Raw genomic sequence first — 15,768 nt, 5'->3', positions numbered from 1 at the left:
AGCAGATTTGTTATCCCCATTATCTTATGCATCAAGTGTAATATGAATATGAAATCAAAAGCCTTCATCGCAATCAATGCACCACTAGCTTCACCACGAATGGAATTAGAAGCTCCATCATTCACCATATTTTCTAACAAGCTCCATCAATGCACCATTAGCTTCACCACAAATATAGTACTTACAATCAACAATTTAATATATATCAATTATCGGAATTCAAAAAAACCAAAATACCCAAATTTCAAAACACTAAAATCTGAAATTACTTTTAAAATTCGAAATCTAACTAAGAACAACAAGAAGGAACTGTAGAAAGTTTAACACTAAGATTTCCTCATAATTTTCAGTGAAAACGACGACCGATGGGTGACGGCTGATTTCAAGACGACAAAGAAACTTCGAAATTTTGGTATTAAAAGAAAGCTTATGCCGTGGGTTTTCCGAATCTACAATGGATTTTGAAAAATGGGGATCGATGATGAAGTTGCGACCATTTGAAGTAATGAAAATTGTGATAGTTTGAAAAAAAAAATAGAAATGACGTATCAGACAAGTGAAAAAAAAGAGAAAAAATAAATTGAGTTTTGGGGCTAATCAATAAATTTTTTAAAATAAAACATATTTATTTTTTAAAAAAATTAGGTGGGGCTGGAGCCCAACCCAGCCCCACATATATCTCCGCCCCTGGTTGTATAGGATCGGAACCGGCGTTGTTAATAGAGACGGTATAAAAAAATATAGTTAATAGCAACGGAACAGCAAAAAATGTCACAAAATTTAGCAACTTTTCTATATAAATAGGCACAAGTAAAGGAGATTGAGAGAATTATAGAGTTTGCGAATGTTCAGATATAATTTTCATCACTGATCAATGATGAAATTTAATTTTTTGTTCTGTCGCAAATTCAAAATTTGAAATTTTAGATAAAAATTTGGAATCTGTTTCTTGAAAGTGTCGCTATGAGCGACAATTTTTAAAATTGTGTCTCTTATGGCAACGGTTTTAATAAAAATCCATCGCAAATCGTCTATAAAATCCCCTTCCCTCCTATTTTTATACTGCAACTCTACTTTTCATCAATTACTGTCAATTGCATTACCAAGTATGAAATTTTATGAACCTATAGTTGTCTTTTAAATCTCATTGATTTTAATTGTTTGAAAATTTTTGGAAGCTAGTTATCTGTTTTCCTTCATTTTAGTCCAACTTCTAATTAAGATATAAGAAATATATATAAATAAATAAATATATATATATATATATATATATATATATATATACTTCTTTTGAATTTTGTTTCAAATTATTTTTTAATACATTTCTATATTTAAGAGAAAGACAAGTCCGACAAATACAAAAATTACAAGATGTAATTTTACTCGGCGTGCAATGCGCGTTGTCGAAGTTATTTTCCGCACTGTGTACTGTGCATTGTTTATGTTCTTTTCCGCGCCGTGTAAAACGCGCTGTCGATAACCTCTGACTTTCAGCAAATTTTAATTTTACAATGTACAACGCACGTTGCATGTAGTCGATTTGCATGCTGTGAAAAGTTATAACTTATATGTATATTGTTAGTGGTATAAATGTTATAATATATTTTTTATTTATTTTTATATATACTATATAGAATTGTGCGTATTTGTATGTTGTTGTATTATATGTTAAATGTATATATGTAGAGCAAAACGTGCATGCAATATATACATATATAATCTATATACATATAATATATATATATATATATATATACATAATATATATATATATATATATATATATATATATATATATATATATATATATATATATATATATATATTAGTTGTTATGTTTCTGTATATAATTTATGTTATTATTAAATCCATGTGACTAGCAATTAATTTTATTGTTAATAGTAGATTTATGAAAATGTTGTATGCTAGATTATTTATTTTATTGTAGATCGGCAACAGTTTATGTATAACCGTCACTTTTTGCAACGGTTGATAAAAACCGTTGTTAAAAGCGACGGTTAGATAGAAACCGATCGGCAACGGTTTTTACAAATGTGGATATTTGTGACGCGCACAAATTGTCGCTGAAATAGCGACGGTTGAAGATAAACCGTTGCTAACAAAGCGACGGGATTTCATAAACCGTTGCTTATTTTGATAAGCAACGGTTTGTAAACGGTTTTATTACAAACTGTCGCAAAAAAAGGGACGGTTTAGTCACACTGTCGCAACATTAACGACAATTTATAAAAAACGGTCGCTACAATAGCGACGGTTGGATATAAACCATGGCTAAGAAAGCGACGGTATGCGTTAAACCGTCGCTTATTTCAAAAGCGACGGTTATTTTACAAAACGTTGCAATAAAGTGCGACGGTTTAGTCATATCGTCACAATATTAGCGACAGTTACAGTAGCGACGAGTAAAGATAAACCGTGGCTAAATAAGCGACGGCGTTTATTAAACCGTCGCTTATTTTATTTAGCGACGGTTTTATTTAGCGACGGTTTTCTTGAAAACCGTCGCTTAGTTGCGACGGTTATAGTAAAACCGTCGCCATTATAGCGACAGTTATGTTTATTATTTTGTTATTATTATTTTAAATTTTTTGCTTATTATATTGATCTTAAATAATGTAATTTAATATTATATATATTATTATATATTATATTATTTAAATTTTTTTAAACTTTTTAAAATATACACATATATAAAAAAATAATTTTTAGTATATATTTTTACAAAAGTTAATAGATATTAAAAATTAGTGTTGTCTATACTTATTAATAGAAAATTCATTTATGTTATATTTAATGTAATGGAATATTTATCAACTCAAACATGATTAATATATTTATTATTAACAATATTATTATCTAATATTTAGTTTAAGTTTTACTTGTAAATACAAACATTAATACATATATATAGTTTAAAAAAATTATATTAATTAGTTATAAATTTAATTATAAAAAGAAATACTTATTTTTATGTGTTTTTTCTACATACTGTTTAATATTTTGAAATATTGTAGATAGATATGAATGTGATTTGGTTGTAAAAATTTTAGAATATTTATTAATGTCTATATTCAAATTAATTATTTTAAACTAATATATATATATATATATATATATATATATATATATATATATATATATATAATAGTTATTAGAATATTTTACAAAGAATATATTAATAATGTAAAAAACAAACATATAAAAATTAAGTTTTTATTTTTTTAAAAAATAATTAATTTTGTGACGAAATTTATTAAATATTCGGTAAATAGCATAATTTAATAAATTTTGTCTCCAAATTGAAAAATCATTGCTATTTAGCTACGGTTTAAGTCAAATCGTCGCTAAATTGATTGACAATAGTTTAATGTAAGCCGATTTGACGATGGTTTTTTCAAACTACTGTCGCAAGTTTATAAAAACTTCGCTACAAAAACAACGACAATAAATTTGGTGATGAAATAAAAATCCATCGCTAATGATTTTAACGAAGATTTTATCATTAGCGACGATTTTGACGGTCACTGGTCCCTCGGTTTTTTGTGTTCAACAATTTAGCGTTGCCCGCAATTTTGAAGTCACTTTAGGCTTCTTGATGATGGTAGAGGACACACACCGCATTATTTGATTCTCCAATAGATGTTTAGAGATTAAACCAAATTTGATAATATTTGGTATGTCTATGATAATTTATAAATTTTATACGGTTCTCCTTAGGTATGACTATGGTTAGATACAACGTTTACTAATTGTTATATTACAAAATATTTATGAATAAAAAGTAAATAAAAAAGAGCTATATTTAAGTTGTATTATTATTATTATTATTATTATTTGAGGTGTTTCATTAATTATATAAATCCATCAATTTACTTGTGAGTTTGGAACTTAAAACTTATTGTCAATTTTAAAAGGGAATATACAGTTTTGATATTAAATTTGTTTCTTTGTGATTTTGATATTTTATGTTATTTAATTTAAGTCTTTATTTTTAAGTATTTCATTTTTTCCCAATTTTTGTTATTTTAAATCGGAAGTATTTTTGTGACACTCCACATATGAGTGAAATGTCAGAACCACATAGACGCAGCATAGGTATCACATTATCACGAGTCAGAAAAAAGACTAAAATTGCAAAAATAATATACCAAAATTTTTGAATTCGATACGGTTTTCAGTTTCTTATTTATAGGAACAAAATTCGAACTGCAAAAATCGATTTCTATTTCGATTTTGATCTTAAAGCAACCATCGTTTCAATGATTCCTTGATTAATGATTGCATAGATGTTAGTAAATATTTTTACGTCTACCACCATTAAAAACTTATAAATACATTGTCGCAATCTTTGCCAAAAATGCTAAGATGGACTTGTGTTATCTATCATATTCATGCCACAACTCTTTAGGAAAAATACATTAACATAAGATAGTTGATACGGTGGTACCGCGTATTCGGTATATCGAGATCAACGTACCAAAAAAATACAAAATTTATCGAATTTTCAGCATATCGAAGATTTCGATACAATATAGTAAGGATATCTAATTTTTTGGTACGATGATAGTATGAATTTGAAAGTTTAGGTAATATCGAAATACAAAAACAATATATAAAAATTTAAAAATATATAATATTTTAAACAATAAATTTATAAGATTTTAAAAATATAAAGTTCAATTTTCGTTATAAAACGATATATACTGATATCATACTGAATTCTCAGTATACCATACAATTTCGGTACAATCGATATGCTAGTTATATGTACCGAAGTTTTCAGTATAAAGATTATCAAAAATTTCGGTATTGTATCGATATAAAACTTTCTTATACTTTAATTTTCGGTACGATATACATATAAAATTTTCGATACGATACGCTAGAGTATATCATCCGTAGCTGACATTCACCTAATTTTTTATTAGCAACTACTACCAAATTAAATATCACATAGCTAATTTCCAAGACAAGACCAACTATAATTGATTGTTCGATGACAAAAACTTGTATGAGACGGTTTCACGGATCGTATTTGTGAGACGAATATCTTATTTGGATCACCCATGAAAAAATATTATTTTTTATGCTAAAATTATTACTTTTTATTGTAAATATGGATATGGTTGACCCGTCTCACATATTATGATCCGTGAGACGGTCTCACATGAGACTCACTCTTGTTCGATTCACTCAGTTGGCACACCAAATACCATATAATTAATCGCATTATGTAAATTACATATGTCCATTTATTTTCTCCCCTGGAAAAAAAAATGAAGACCATATGATTGAAAAAATATCACACAAAAACTTATATATATATATATATATATATATATATATATATATATATATATATATATAGATTAATTATATATATTTAAGAAGGAAAATAGATTAATTCCTGTTTAGTAGTTCCTCGATCATTTGCAATGCAACCCTTTCTTCTTCATTAATCCCATTCCTCAGCTCCAAAGGAGATGATCCCGGAGGCGCCACAGGCGGCGGCATTTGACATTCCTCCGCCGACACGACATTGCCACCCCCATTGATCTTCCCCTTCCCAAGTTCAACAGTCATGACCCAGTTCGATTCCGACCTGGATCCCGCCCGCTTCTGCCAAACCCCAATGTGGGAGCTTTCAGTGTCCAGCCTGAGGCAAGTGAGTGAGGGAGATGGAGTCTTGCATGATTTTCGAAGCTTCGCATTGAGAATGGATGCAAGGGAATTGGGATTCAGCATTGATGTAGACATCAGCTGTGATGGACAATTAATATCGCTGCCGTTTTCTTGGTTCTTCGTGACTGGGAAGTTGGTCTTCGCATTGCTTCCGCTCATTAGCACCGCCGCCTCGTCGTAGGCTCGCGCCGCCGCCTCCGCCGACTCGAAAGTCCCCAGCCACACCCGCCTCTTCCTGCCGAAACCACATATATAGGAAAAACCAATTAATCGAAGCAACCTAAAAAAGCAAGAAATAATAATCAGTGCATAGATATATAGATAGATATTTGGAATTTTACAGCAAAGGGTGGCGAATTTCCGAAACCCAAGAACCCCAGTGGCGCTGTCTAACACCTCTGTACTTTTTCGTGTGTAACATGTTTTTGGGAATTAATTATTAAGCAAACTCATGATGATTGTATAAGTACTGAGTTGAGTGGTGAGGTGAGATGAAAGCTACTGGAAATACGGATTATTCTTCATATGAGTAATCCGGGCCCACCACCATGTATTAAAAAAAAAAAAATTGGCTCGGATTTTTCCGAACCGTTAGATCTACCCTGCGGGTAGTGCCCCCAGGGATAGGGTCTACTTTACCTGGAAATACGAACATGTGCGTACAGTTCTGTAGCTCCCTAATTATAATGGAAGTGAAAAAAAAAATATTTGTTTTGTTTTTTTTTTTTTGGCTCTGTTATTATTTTATTTTTTTGGCTAGTTTGGTCCATTATGTAGTGATCAGCTATTTTTATTTTTTTTCAATTTTAGTTTTTTTACTCGACTTAACACCAACATGTTGTGACTTATACAACGACGTCACATAATAATCTTGATAAAAATGACTAAAATTGTTAAAAACTGAAAGATGCATTACAATTCACAAACACTAAAATTTGACCATAGGCTGTGACTCAAAGTTGGAAGATTCTTCACAGTCAAAAGTCAAACATAGTTTTTTCAAACTCTAGACCAGCCTTACTCTCTTACTGTCTTTTCTCATCATTAAAATTGAGTCAAGTTTTGTTGAGCTTGAGTTAAACTTTTCCAATGTCTTTGATGCTCTTTCGAGAACATCCTTGAATTTGCACAATTCGAGGTCCTTTTTGCTCAAAATTACTTCAAGTCTTGACATACACTCTTTCAGTTCTGTATTCTCTTTTGAGAAGATCGAATTTATCTTGTTTCTTTTGATTCAGTCCTCGTATAGTTCTTCATACATTGTCTGCACGTTCTTTAGGGAGGTTTAATCTTCATCAACTTCCTGGGTTTCTAGATTACCAGAATCGCCGAGAGTTTTTGCATTCAGGCACACTGATTTTTAAGAGATGTTGTGTGACCAAGTCTTGCAACACCAGAGGCAATACCTAGCAGATTGACTTGCAACCAGCGTTTTTTCTTCAAAACAACAAACAAAGAGGTTTGATTTTGTCCTTTACTGGATTCCTGCTCTTCTTCATATTCTTTGATCACTTAAGAAGACTGCCATAACTTTGTTCCTTCAAAGTCTGTTGACACTTTCATTTTCGTAATGACTGAATATAGAACATTCTATGAACTGAACCGGTTCTAATTTTTGAAATATGGTTGAATCATCAATTCATTTATAGGTCTAAATTTCCCTTGAGTAATTGCTAGCCTTTTATTTTTCTCATGAGCGACCAAAGTTGGCAGTTTAGGTGGTTGAACAAACTTCTTCTTGTCTCTCTTTTTTTAGATAATCACCAAATTTCTTTGTAATCAATGAGAAGGAATCTTCACATAAATCAAACTCGTTGACTTCCTAAGACAATTGAATTAAATCATTGAATGAGTCATTAGAAACTTGCAGTGCAATAGTCTTCCTTTTGTCCTTTTTTTTCTATAAACCCATAGACATCTCAAAAGTTTTTAAGAGAGCTTATCAAATCTTCTTAACTAAACGTGGAAGTGTCTTTTGCTTCATCAATAGCACTAGGGGTGTTCAAACTTCGGATAAAACCGAAAATCCAAACCGAAAAAACCGAACACTAAACCGAACCGAAAACCGAATTTTATAATTCGGATATAAATGTTAAAACCGAAATTAATTTGGTTCGGTTTCGGATTATAAATGTCAAAACCGAACCGACCGAAAAAACCGAAATTTAATTAAATTAATAATGTTATTTTTATTTTATATTATTTATTGAGATGATATTAGTGAATGAAGAATTATTTTGGATAATACTTAGTTGATTGTTGTTTATGTAATTCATTTGTACTTTATATTTAAATATTTTACTATAAAATCATTTAAAAAATAACATATTATATTTTATAATATATTTATATTATTAATTTAAATAATTGTATCAAAACCGAAATAACCGACCGAAATAACCGAACCATTTCGGTAGAAAACCGAACCGAACCGAAGAAAAATGGTTCGGATATCGGATTATATATTTGTAAAACCGAAAACCGAAAAAACCGAAATAAAAAACCGAAAACCGAACCGAACCGACCGATGAACACCCCTAAATAGCACACATCTTGATGTCGAACCGTTCGGGAAGATATCTTAAGACCTTGCTGACCGTTCTTTCATTTGACAATGGATCATCAAGACTGAATGCTTAATTTTGCAATATCACGTAGTCTACGATCATATTCAATGATTGTCTTGTTTTATTTCATCTTCGTGCTTTCAAATTCAGAGGTTAGCATCCTTAGCTTAGTTCTGCGCACATTCTCAGATCATTTACACTGTTTTTGAAGAATTTCTCATGCATCTTTGGCAAACATGCAATTGGTGATCAAACTAAATGTAAGGACCGTGTATCGTATTATCGTAAATCCTGTGTGATTATCGGTAATTAATAAAATGGTCATGTGATTATGTATATGATGTATATTATGACAATGAATTGGAAAATGAATATTGTATATGAATTGACGTTGTAAGAGCTCGATTGGAAAGGCCGGACGCCAATATAGTACAAAACCAATCTTTTGTACAGAACATGTGGCGCCCGAGCGGTAGGAAATTACCGCCCGAGCGCCAAGGAATGAAAACTTGATACTCGGGCAGAAAGTTCCGCGCTCGAGCGGTAACTTTCGACCGCCCGAGCGCGGTGTACTTAAAGTTCGAGGCAGAACCTCTCGCGCTCGAGCGCGAGAAGCTTACCGCCCGAGCGCCGAATCGGTGAGGTGATAAGTACGGGTTTTGTCTTCATTTCATTCATTTCCCTTTTATTTCCTACGAAGATAACCGAGAGAATTTGATTTTCTTTCGTCCGAATCGACTTCGAAACGCCGTCTAAACGCGAAACAAATTATATATTTGTTATCTGCGCGTCGAGGGCTTCAGACTGAGGTAATTTTCTTCGAGTTCCAGCAGCTTTAAATATCATAGTGCTGGAATAGCATGTATTTGAAGTTGAATTTCTGATATGTAGTAGAATAACCGACAAAAAACTAAGTTTTGAAGTCGGAATTGAATTATGATATGATTTTGATTTGATATGAATTTGTGAAGTTTCAAATGATATTTGAAACTCATATTAATGATTTTGGAGTATGTTATTGATTTGAATGAATATGTTATTGATGTAGATAGATTATTATACTGCAATCTAAAGCCACATCAACTGGAAACGAAGAATTGAGGTATGTTGCGACCGGGTAACATACGACAGGTATCTGTATTATATGATATATGTTGGATTGATTGGATTGGATTGGAATACGTGTCTAAATGCCTATTTGTTGATTTGATGTGGCATACATGACATTGAGATTGAGATATCGATGTATTAAATAAATGTTTTGTTAACACACATCATTTTATGCATACATCGATACATGACATGCACGTTGAGCTATGATCCTTGGATACCCTGATATGATTTGATTGGATTCCGGGGTTTGTGAACACAATCGCTATGCCGGTATTATATGACCCGTAAAGCATAGACAATTGTGGCCCCATATGATTGGATATGAGATGTGGGATTGACGACGCTTCGTCGACGTTGTCATATGTATATTCCCATATCGGCCGGTGTGCCAGCTCGAGCATTGATTTGATTTGATAGCGATTCGATTGATTCTGACATGTGCTCAGTGGATGGGCATTTGACCCTATACCTCCACGACATACATGCATTGCATACCATATATCATTGTTTAGATATCTGTGGTATATATGATTGGTTGTTCCATACGGAACTTTGCTCACCCCCAAGGGGGGCTGTTGTTGTCTTTGTGTGTGGACAATGGCAGGTACTCCAGGACATCCGGAGACCGGAGAGGGTACTTCTGGAGGGAGCCACTGTTGAGTTGAGGTTTTTATATCTTGTTCCCAGTATATATGTATATGTATCTATATACCGGGGCATGTCCCGAGGATATGAGTTGTTTGTATGTGATTGGTTTTGATAATGTGTGGGCGTGTTTTATGATTTGAATTTAGATACTATTTTTAGTATTTAAATATCAGAAGAGATATTTTGGGCTCATTGTAAAGAAATTTTAAACCCGTTTTCCGCTGTGATTAATTAAACCCTAATCAGATTGCATTGTAATAACGATTAGGAGTTAAGGGCCCCACACCAGAGTGGTATCAGAGCATAGCTGGGAATGCTCGATTGAGTCTTATGTACACTTGAATAGGCACAAATGAATTGTGCGTATGTGGTTGATTTATTTGTATTACTTGCTCTTACTTGATTTGATTTGAGTAAGTATCTGATGAGATGATGATATGAGACGATGAGATTATGAATTGATATGAAATTGTGATATTCATCTTTCGATTTGTAGATGGATCACACAAATGAAACTGCGAGTAGTAATACTGAGAGGATGGTTGGACAATTTGAAGGATTGTCCATGGATGTGGTGATGGCTCGATTCCAGGATTTGAAACCACCGAAGTTCTTTGGCACCGAGAGTGCTGAAAGAGCTGAGGCCTAGCTGAAGGACATCGAGCATTTGTTTAATATTGTTGAGTATTCTAAGGCTCGGAGACTGAAACTTGCTTTGTATCAGCTGAAAGACCGAGCTAAATCTTGGTGGGAATCCGCTGAGATTGGATTGAAAGAGGCTGGGACTGAAGTCACATGGGATGTCTTCAAGGCCCAGTTTCTGGAGCAGTATTCTCCTCCATCTTATTATACTGCTCAGGAGAATGAATTTAATAATCTGCAGCAGGGAACGATGACTGTTGCAGAGTATGCTTCTAAATTTTCTACGTTATTGAAGTATGCACCTCACGTGGCTGGGAATGCGAGGGTAAAATATAACAGGTTTGTAAATGGTTTACATCATGTCTTATATACATATGTTGTTTCTGGATTGCCTACCAGCTACGCAGAGGCAGTTGAACGAGCCAAGGCAGCCGAAGCTGGACTTAGGAGAGGAGGTCCACAGTATACTCCTCCACCTCCGGTGTCAACTCAGCAGCCTACTTTGAGGCCGAGAGGTAAGAAGTTCAAGAAGACTGGTTCTGTTTCTTCGTCTTCTTCGAGCTCTAGTGGATCTCAGAGAGGGAGTCCTGTGATTGCTCCCTATTGTAGTCATTGTGGCGGCAAACATACTATCGATCAGTGTCGAGGTATGTCTGGTACTTGTTATCAATGTGGGCAGGAAGGCCATTTCTCTCGAGTATGTCCGAACAGGGGTACGACTTCTGCTCAACCCCAGCCAGGATTTAGAGGTGGCCCTAGTATGATGAGACCTGCTGTTCCTGTTCCATCTTTTCAGCAGTCGAATGTACCAAGAGCTCGAGGACCTGGTGGTCAGACTGCTCAAGGCCCTCAGCAAGTTAGAGTGTATGCCATGACTGAGGATCAGGCGAGAGAAGCTCCTGGAGGTGTGATTGCAGGTATTTGCACGCTTTGCGATTATCCTGCACGTGTTTTATTTGATACAGGAGCATCTCATTCATTCATATCTCATGCATTTGTTGCATCTCACGATATTGAATGTACCCCGTTGTATGATACTTTGTCGATAGCCACGCCAGCAGGGAAGATTATTTTGTCTGAGAAAATTGTGCATAATTGTGTATTGATATATGAGGATAATGTAATATTTCTGAATTTGATTGTCCTCCCAATGCACGACTTCGATTGTATTGTTGGCATGGATATCTTGATGACAAATCGAGCTACCGTTGATTGTTGTCACGGAGTGGTTCGATTTCGACCTATTGATGGACCCAAGTGGAATTTTTATGGCAAGGGTTCCCAAGCCAAAATTCCATTGGTATCTTCCTTGGAGATGTCTCGGTTGTTGAATAGCGGAGATGAGGGTTATCTTATCTACGCTATTGATATTTCGAAGAAGGAGTCTTCTTTATCTGAGATTCCTGTTGCGAAAGAGTTTCCGGATGTATTTCCCGATGAGATTCCTGATTTTCCTCCTCATCGAGAAGTTGAGTTTAGTATTGATCTTGTGCCGGGGACTGCGCCTATATCTAAAGCTCCCTATCGCATGGCACCACTGGAACTGAAAGAATTGAAAGAACAATTACAGGATCTTCTCGATAAGGGATATATTCGACCGAGTGTATCACCTTGGGGAGCTCCAGTTTTATTTGTTCGAAAGAAAGATGGTACGATGCGAATGTGTATCGACTATAGACAACTGAATCGGGTTACTGTGAAGAACAAGTACCCACTTCCGCGTATTGATGATTTATTTGATCAGCTTCAGGGTACTTCTGTTTACTCGAAGATTGATCTTCGTTCTGGGTATCATCAAGTACGTGTTCGAGACGAAGATGTACCCAAGACTGCTTTTCGTACGAGGTATGGCCATTATGAATTCTTGGTTATGCCTTTTGGTCTTACGAATGCTCCTGCTATTTTTATGGACTTAATGAATCGTGTCTTCCGAGATTATCTGGACCGATTCGTTATTGTGTTTATCGATGATATTCTCGTGTATTCGAAATCGAAGAAGGAGCATGCTGAACATCTGAGACTGGTACTTCAGACTCTTCGTACTAGTCATTTGTATGCCAAATTGTCCAAATGTGAATTCTGGATGGACAAGGTGGTATTTTTGGGCCATGTCATTTCGAGACATGGTATATCTGTTGATCCTTCAAAGGTCGAAGCTGTATTGAATTGGCCAAGACCTACGAATGTTCCTGAGCTCCGAAGCTTCATGGGTTTAGCTGGTTATTATCGTCGTTTTATCGAAGGATTTTCGAAGATAGCTAAACCTATCACTCAACTGACACAGAAGAATCAGCGATTCATTTGGTCAGATGAATGTGAAGCTAGTTTTCTTGAATTGAAGACGAGATTAACCACAGCACCTGTGCTTACTATTCCCTCAGGTACCGGAGGATTTGTGGTTTGTACAGATGCGTCTGGTAAAGGGTTGGGCTGTGTTCTGATGCAACATGGCAAAGTGGTTGCTTATGCATCTCGTCAATTGAAATCTCATGAAACTCGTTATCCTGTTCATGATCTCGAATTGGCCGCCATTGTGTTTGCTTTGAAGATTTGGCGCCATTATTTGTACGGAGAAAAGTTTGTTATCTATTCGGATCATAAAAGTCTGAAATATCTCTTTTCTCAATCTGATTTGAATATGAGGCAACGCAGGTGGATGGATCTCCTGAAAGATTTTGATTGTGAGATTCAATATCACCCTGGATCGGTGAATGTTACTGCGGATGCCCTGAGCCGTAAAGTTTATGATTCTGTTCTAGCTTCTGTTAGTGTCGCCAAGGTACATGAGGATATTTGTACTTCTGGTTGGACTTTTCACTCGAATTGGAATTCTGTCACTGTCTCAGCATTGCAAATTGAGCCGAATTTGATATCGAAAATACGAAAGGCCCAACAAAGCGATGCTCAGATCCAAAAGTCGAAAGAACTGGTATCTGCTGGACATCAGTCTGGATTTCAGATTTCTTCTGATGGTTCTTTACGACTTAACGGTCGGCTGGTAGTTCCTAATGATTCTGATTTGAAATCTGCCCTTCTTCGTGAAGCACATTGTAGCAAATACAGTATTCACCCGGGAGGCCGGAAGATGTATTTGACATTGAGACCTCAATTCTGGTGGAGACGTATGAAGAAGGACATTGCTGAATTTATTTCGAAATGTCTTGTCTGCCAGCAAGTGAAAGCCGAGAGAATGAAACCTGGAGGTTTACTCCATAGTCTTGAAATCCCGAAATGGAATTGGGAACATATTGCTATGGATTTTGTGACTCATTTACCTCGTTCGCCCAAGGGCTGTGATGCTATTTGGGTTATTATTGATCGGCTTTCGAAATCTGCACATTTTATTCCGTATGAGCGGACTTATCCTTATAAAAGAATGGCCCGTTTATACATTGAGAATGTTGTGAGACTGCACGGGGTGCCAGTCTCAATTGTATCTGATCGTGATCCCAGGTTTGCTTCTAAATTCTGGGGTAGTTTTCAGGAAGCGATGGGTACGCGTTTGGCTATGAGTACTGCTTATCATCCTCAAACTGATGGTCAGACTGAGCGTACGATTCAGACTTTAGAGGATATGTTACGTGCGATTGTGATGGATTTCAGAATGGGATGGCAAGATGCCTTACCATTGGTTGAATTTTCATATAATAATAGCTTTCAGACGAGTATCGGTATGGCACCGTTTGAAGCTTTATATGGGAGACGATGTAGATCACCGTTATTCTGGGATGAGATTGGTGAGAGACAGTTGACTGGACCTGAAATGATGCAGGAAATGAACGATAAGGTTCAGTTGATTCGGCAGCAGATGAAAGCTGCTCAGGATCGTCAAACGAGTTATGCGAATAAACGAAGACGACCCTTGGAATTCCAGAAAGGTGACAGAGTGTTTTTGAAAATATCTCCCTTTAGAGGCACTGTTCGATTCGGCATGCGAGGGAAGTTATCTCCTCGTTATGTTGGTCCATATGAGATTCTGGATCGAGTTGGTGATCTTGCGTATCGATTGGCATTGCCACCAGCTCTATCTGCTATTCACGATGTGTTTCATGTTTCTATGTTGAGGAAATATGAACCTGATCCATCACATGTGCTTGCACCTGATGAGGTTGAACTGGATCCTTCTCTTTCCTATGTCGAACAACCTGTTCGCATTATGGATCGAAAGGAAAAGATATTAAGAAATAAATAGATCCCTTTGGTACGAGTGCAATGGACACGACACGGAGTTGAAGAATCAACGTGGGAATTGGAGAGCAAGATGCGAGATTCGTATCCTCATTTGTTTGATTCTACGACATCTATTCCATTGTATTCTATGTATTCTGATCCGTATTCTGATTTTAGTTTTGATATGTATTATAACTGGTGACATATGTATGTTTACCATGTTATGTATATAAGAATGTTTGAGATTTCGAGGACGAAATCTTTTAAGAGGGGGAGAAATGTAAGGACCGTGTATCGTATTATCGTAAATCCTGTGTGATTATCGGTAATTAATAAAATGGTCATGTGATTATGTATATGATGTATATTATGACAATGAATTGGAAAATGAATATTGTATATGAATTGACGTTGTAAGAGCTCGATTGGAAAGGCCGGACGCCAATATAGTACAAAACCAATCTTTTGTACAGAACATGTGGCGCCCGAGCGGTAGGAAATTACCGCCCGAGCGCCAAGGAATGAAAACTTGATACTCGGGCAGAAAGTTCCGCGCTCGAGCGGTAACTTTCGACCGCCCGAGCGCGGTGTACTTAAAGTTCGAGGCAGAACCTCTCGCGCTCGAGCGCGAGAAGCTTACCGCCCGAGCGCCGAATCGGTGAGGTGATAAGTACGGGTTTTGTCTTCATTTCATTCATTTCCCTTTTATTTCCTACGAAGATAACCGAGAGAATTTGATTTTCTTTCGTCCGAATCGACTTCGAAACGCCGTCTAAACGCGAAACAAATTATATATTTGTTATCTGCGCGTCGAGGGCTTCAGACTGAGGTAATTTTCTTCGAGTTCCAGCAGCTTTAAATATCATAGTGCTGGAATAGCATGTATTTGAAGTTGAATTTCTGATATGTAGTAGAATAACCGACA

General features: G+C 35.5%; 1 protein-coding gene across 1 annotated transcript; it reads right to left on the bottom strand.

Annotated features, from left to right (window-relative positions):
- Positions 1-5,421: 5,421 nt before the first annotated feature.
- On the bottom strand, positions 5,422-6,162 carry LOC140803957 (ethylene-responsive transcription factor WIN1). The gene is made up of 2 exons (XM_073159800.1): positions 6,045-6,162; positions 5,422-5,938 (listed from the first exon to the last, which is right to left on the bottom strand). The coding sequence occupies exons 1-2, from the start codon at positions 6,122-6,124 to the stop codon at positions 5,422-5,424; spliced, it is 597 nt and encodes a 198-aa protein (XP_073015901.1). The 5' UTR covers positions 6,125-6,162.
- Between the last annotated feature and the right edge of the window lie 9,606 nt (positions 6,163-15,768).

Source organism: Primulina eburnea, chromosome 10, assembly GCF_022965805.1.
Source record: "Primulina eburnea isolate SZY01 chromosome 10, ASM2296580v1, whole genome shotgun sequence".
Classification (NCBI taxonomy): Eukaryota; Viridiplantae; Streptophyta; class Magnoliopsida; order Lamiales; family Gesneriaceae; genus Primulina; species Primulina eburnea.
Note: the sequence above shows the minus strand (reverse complement) of the source record. Positions and strands in the feature narration are given on the sequence as shown.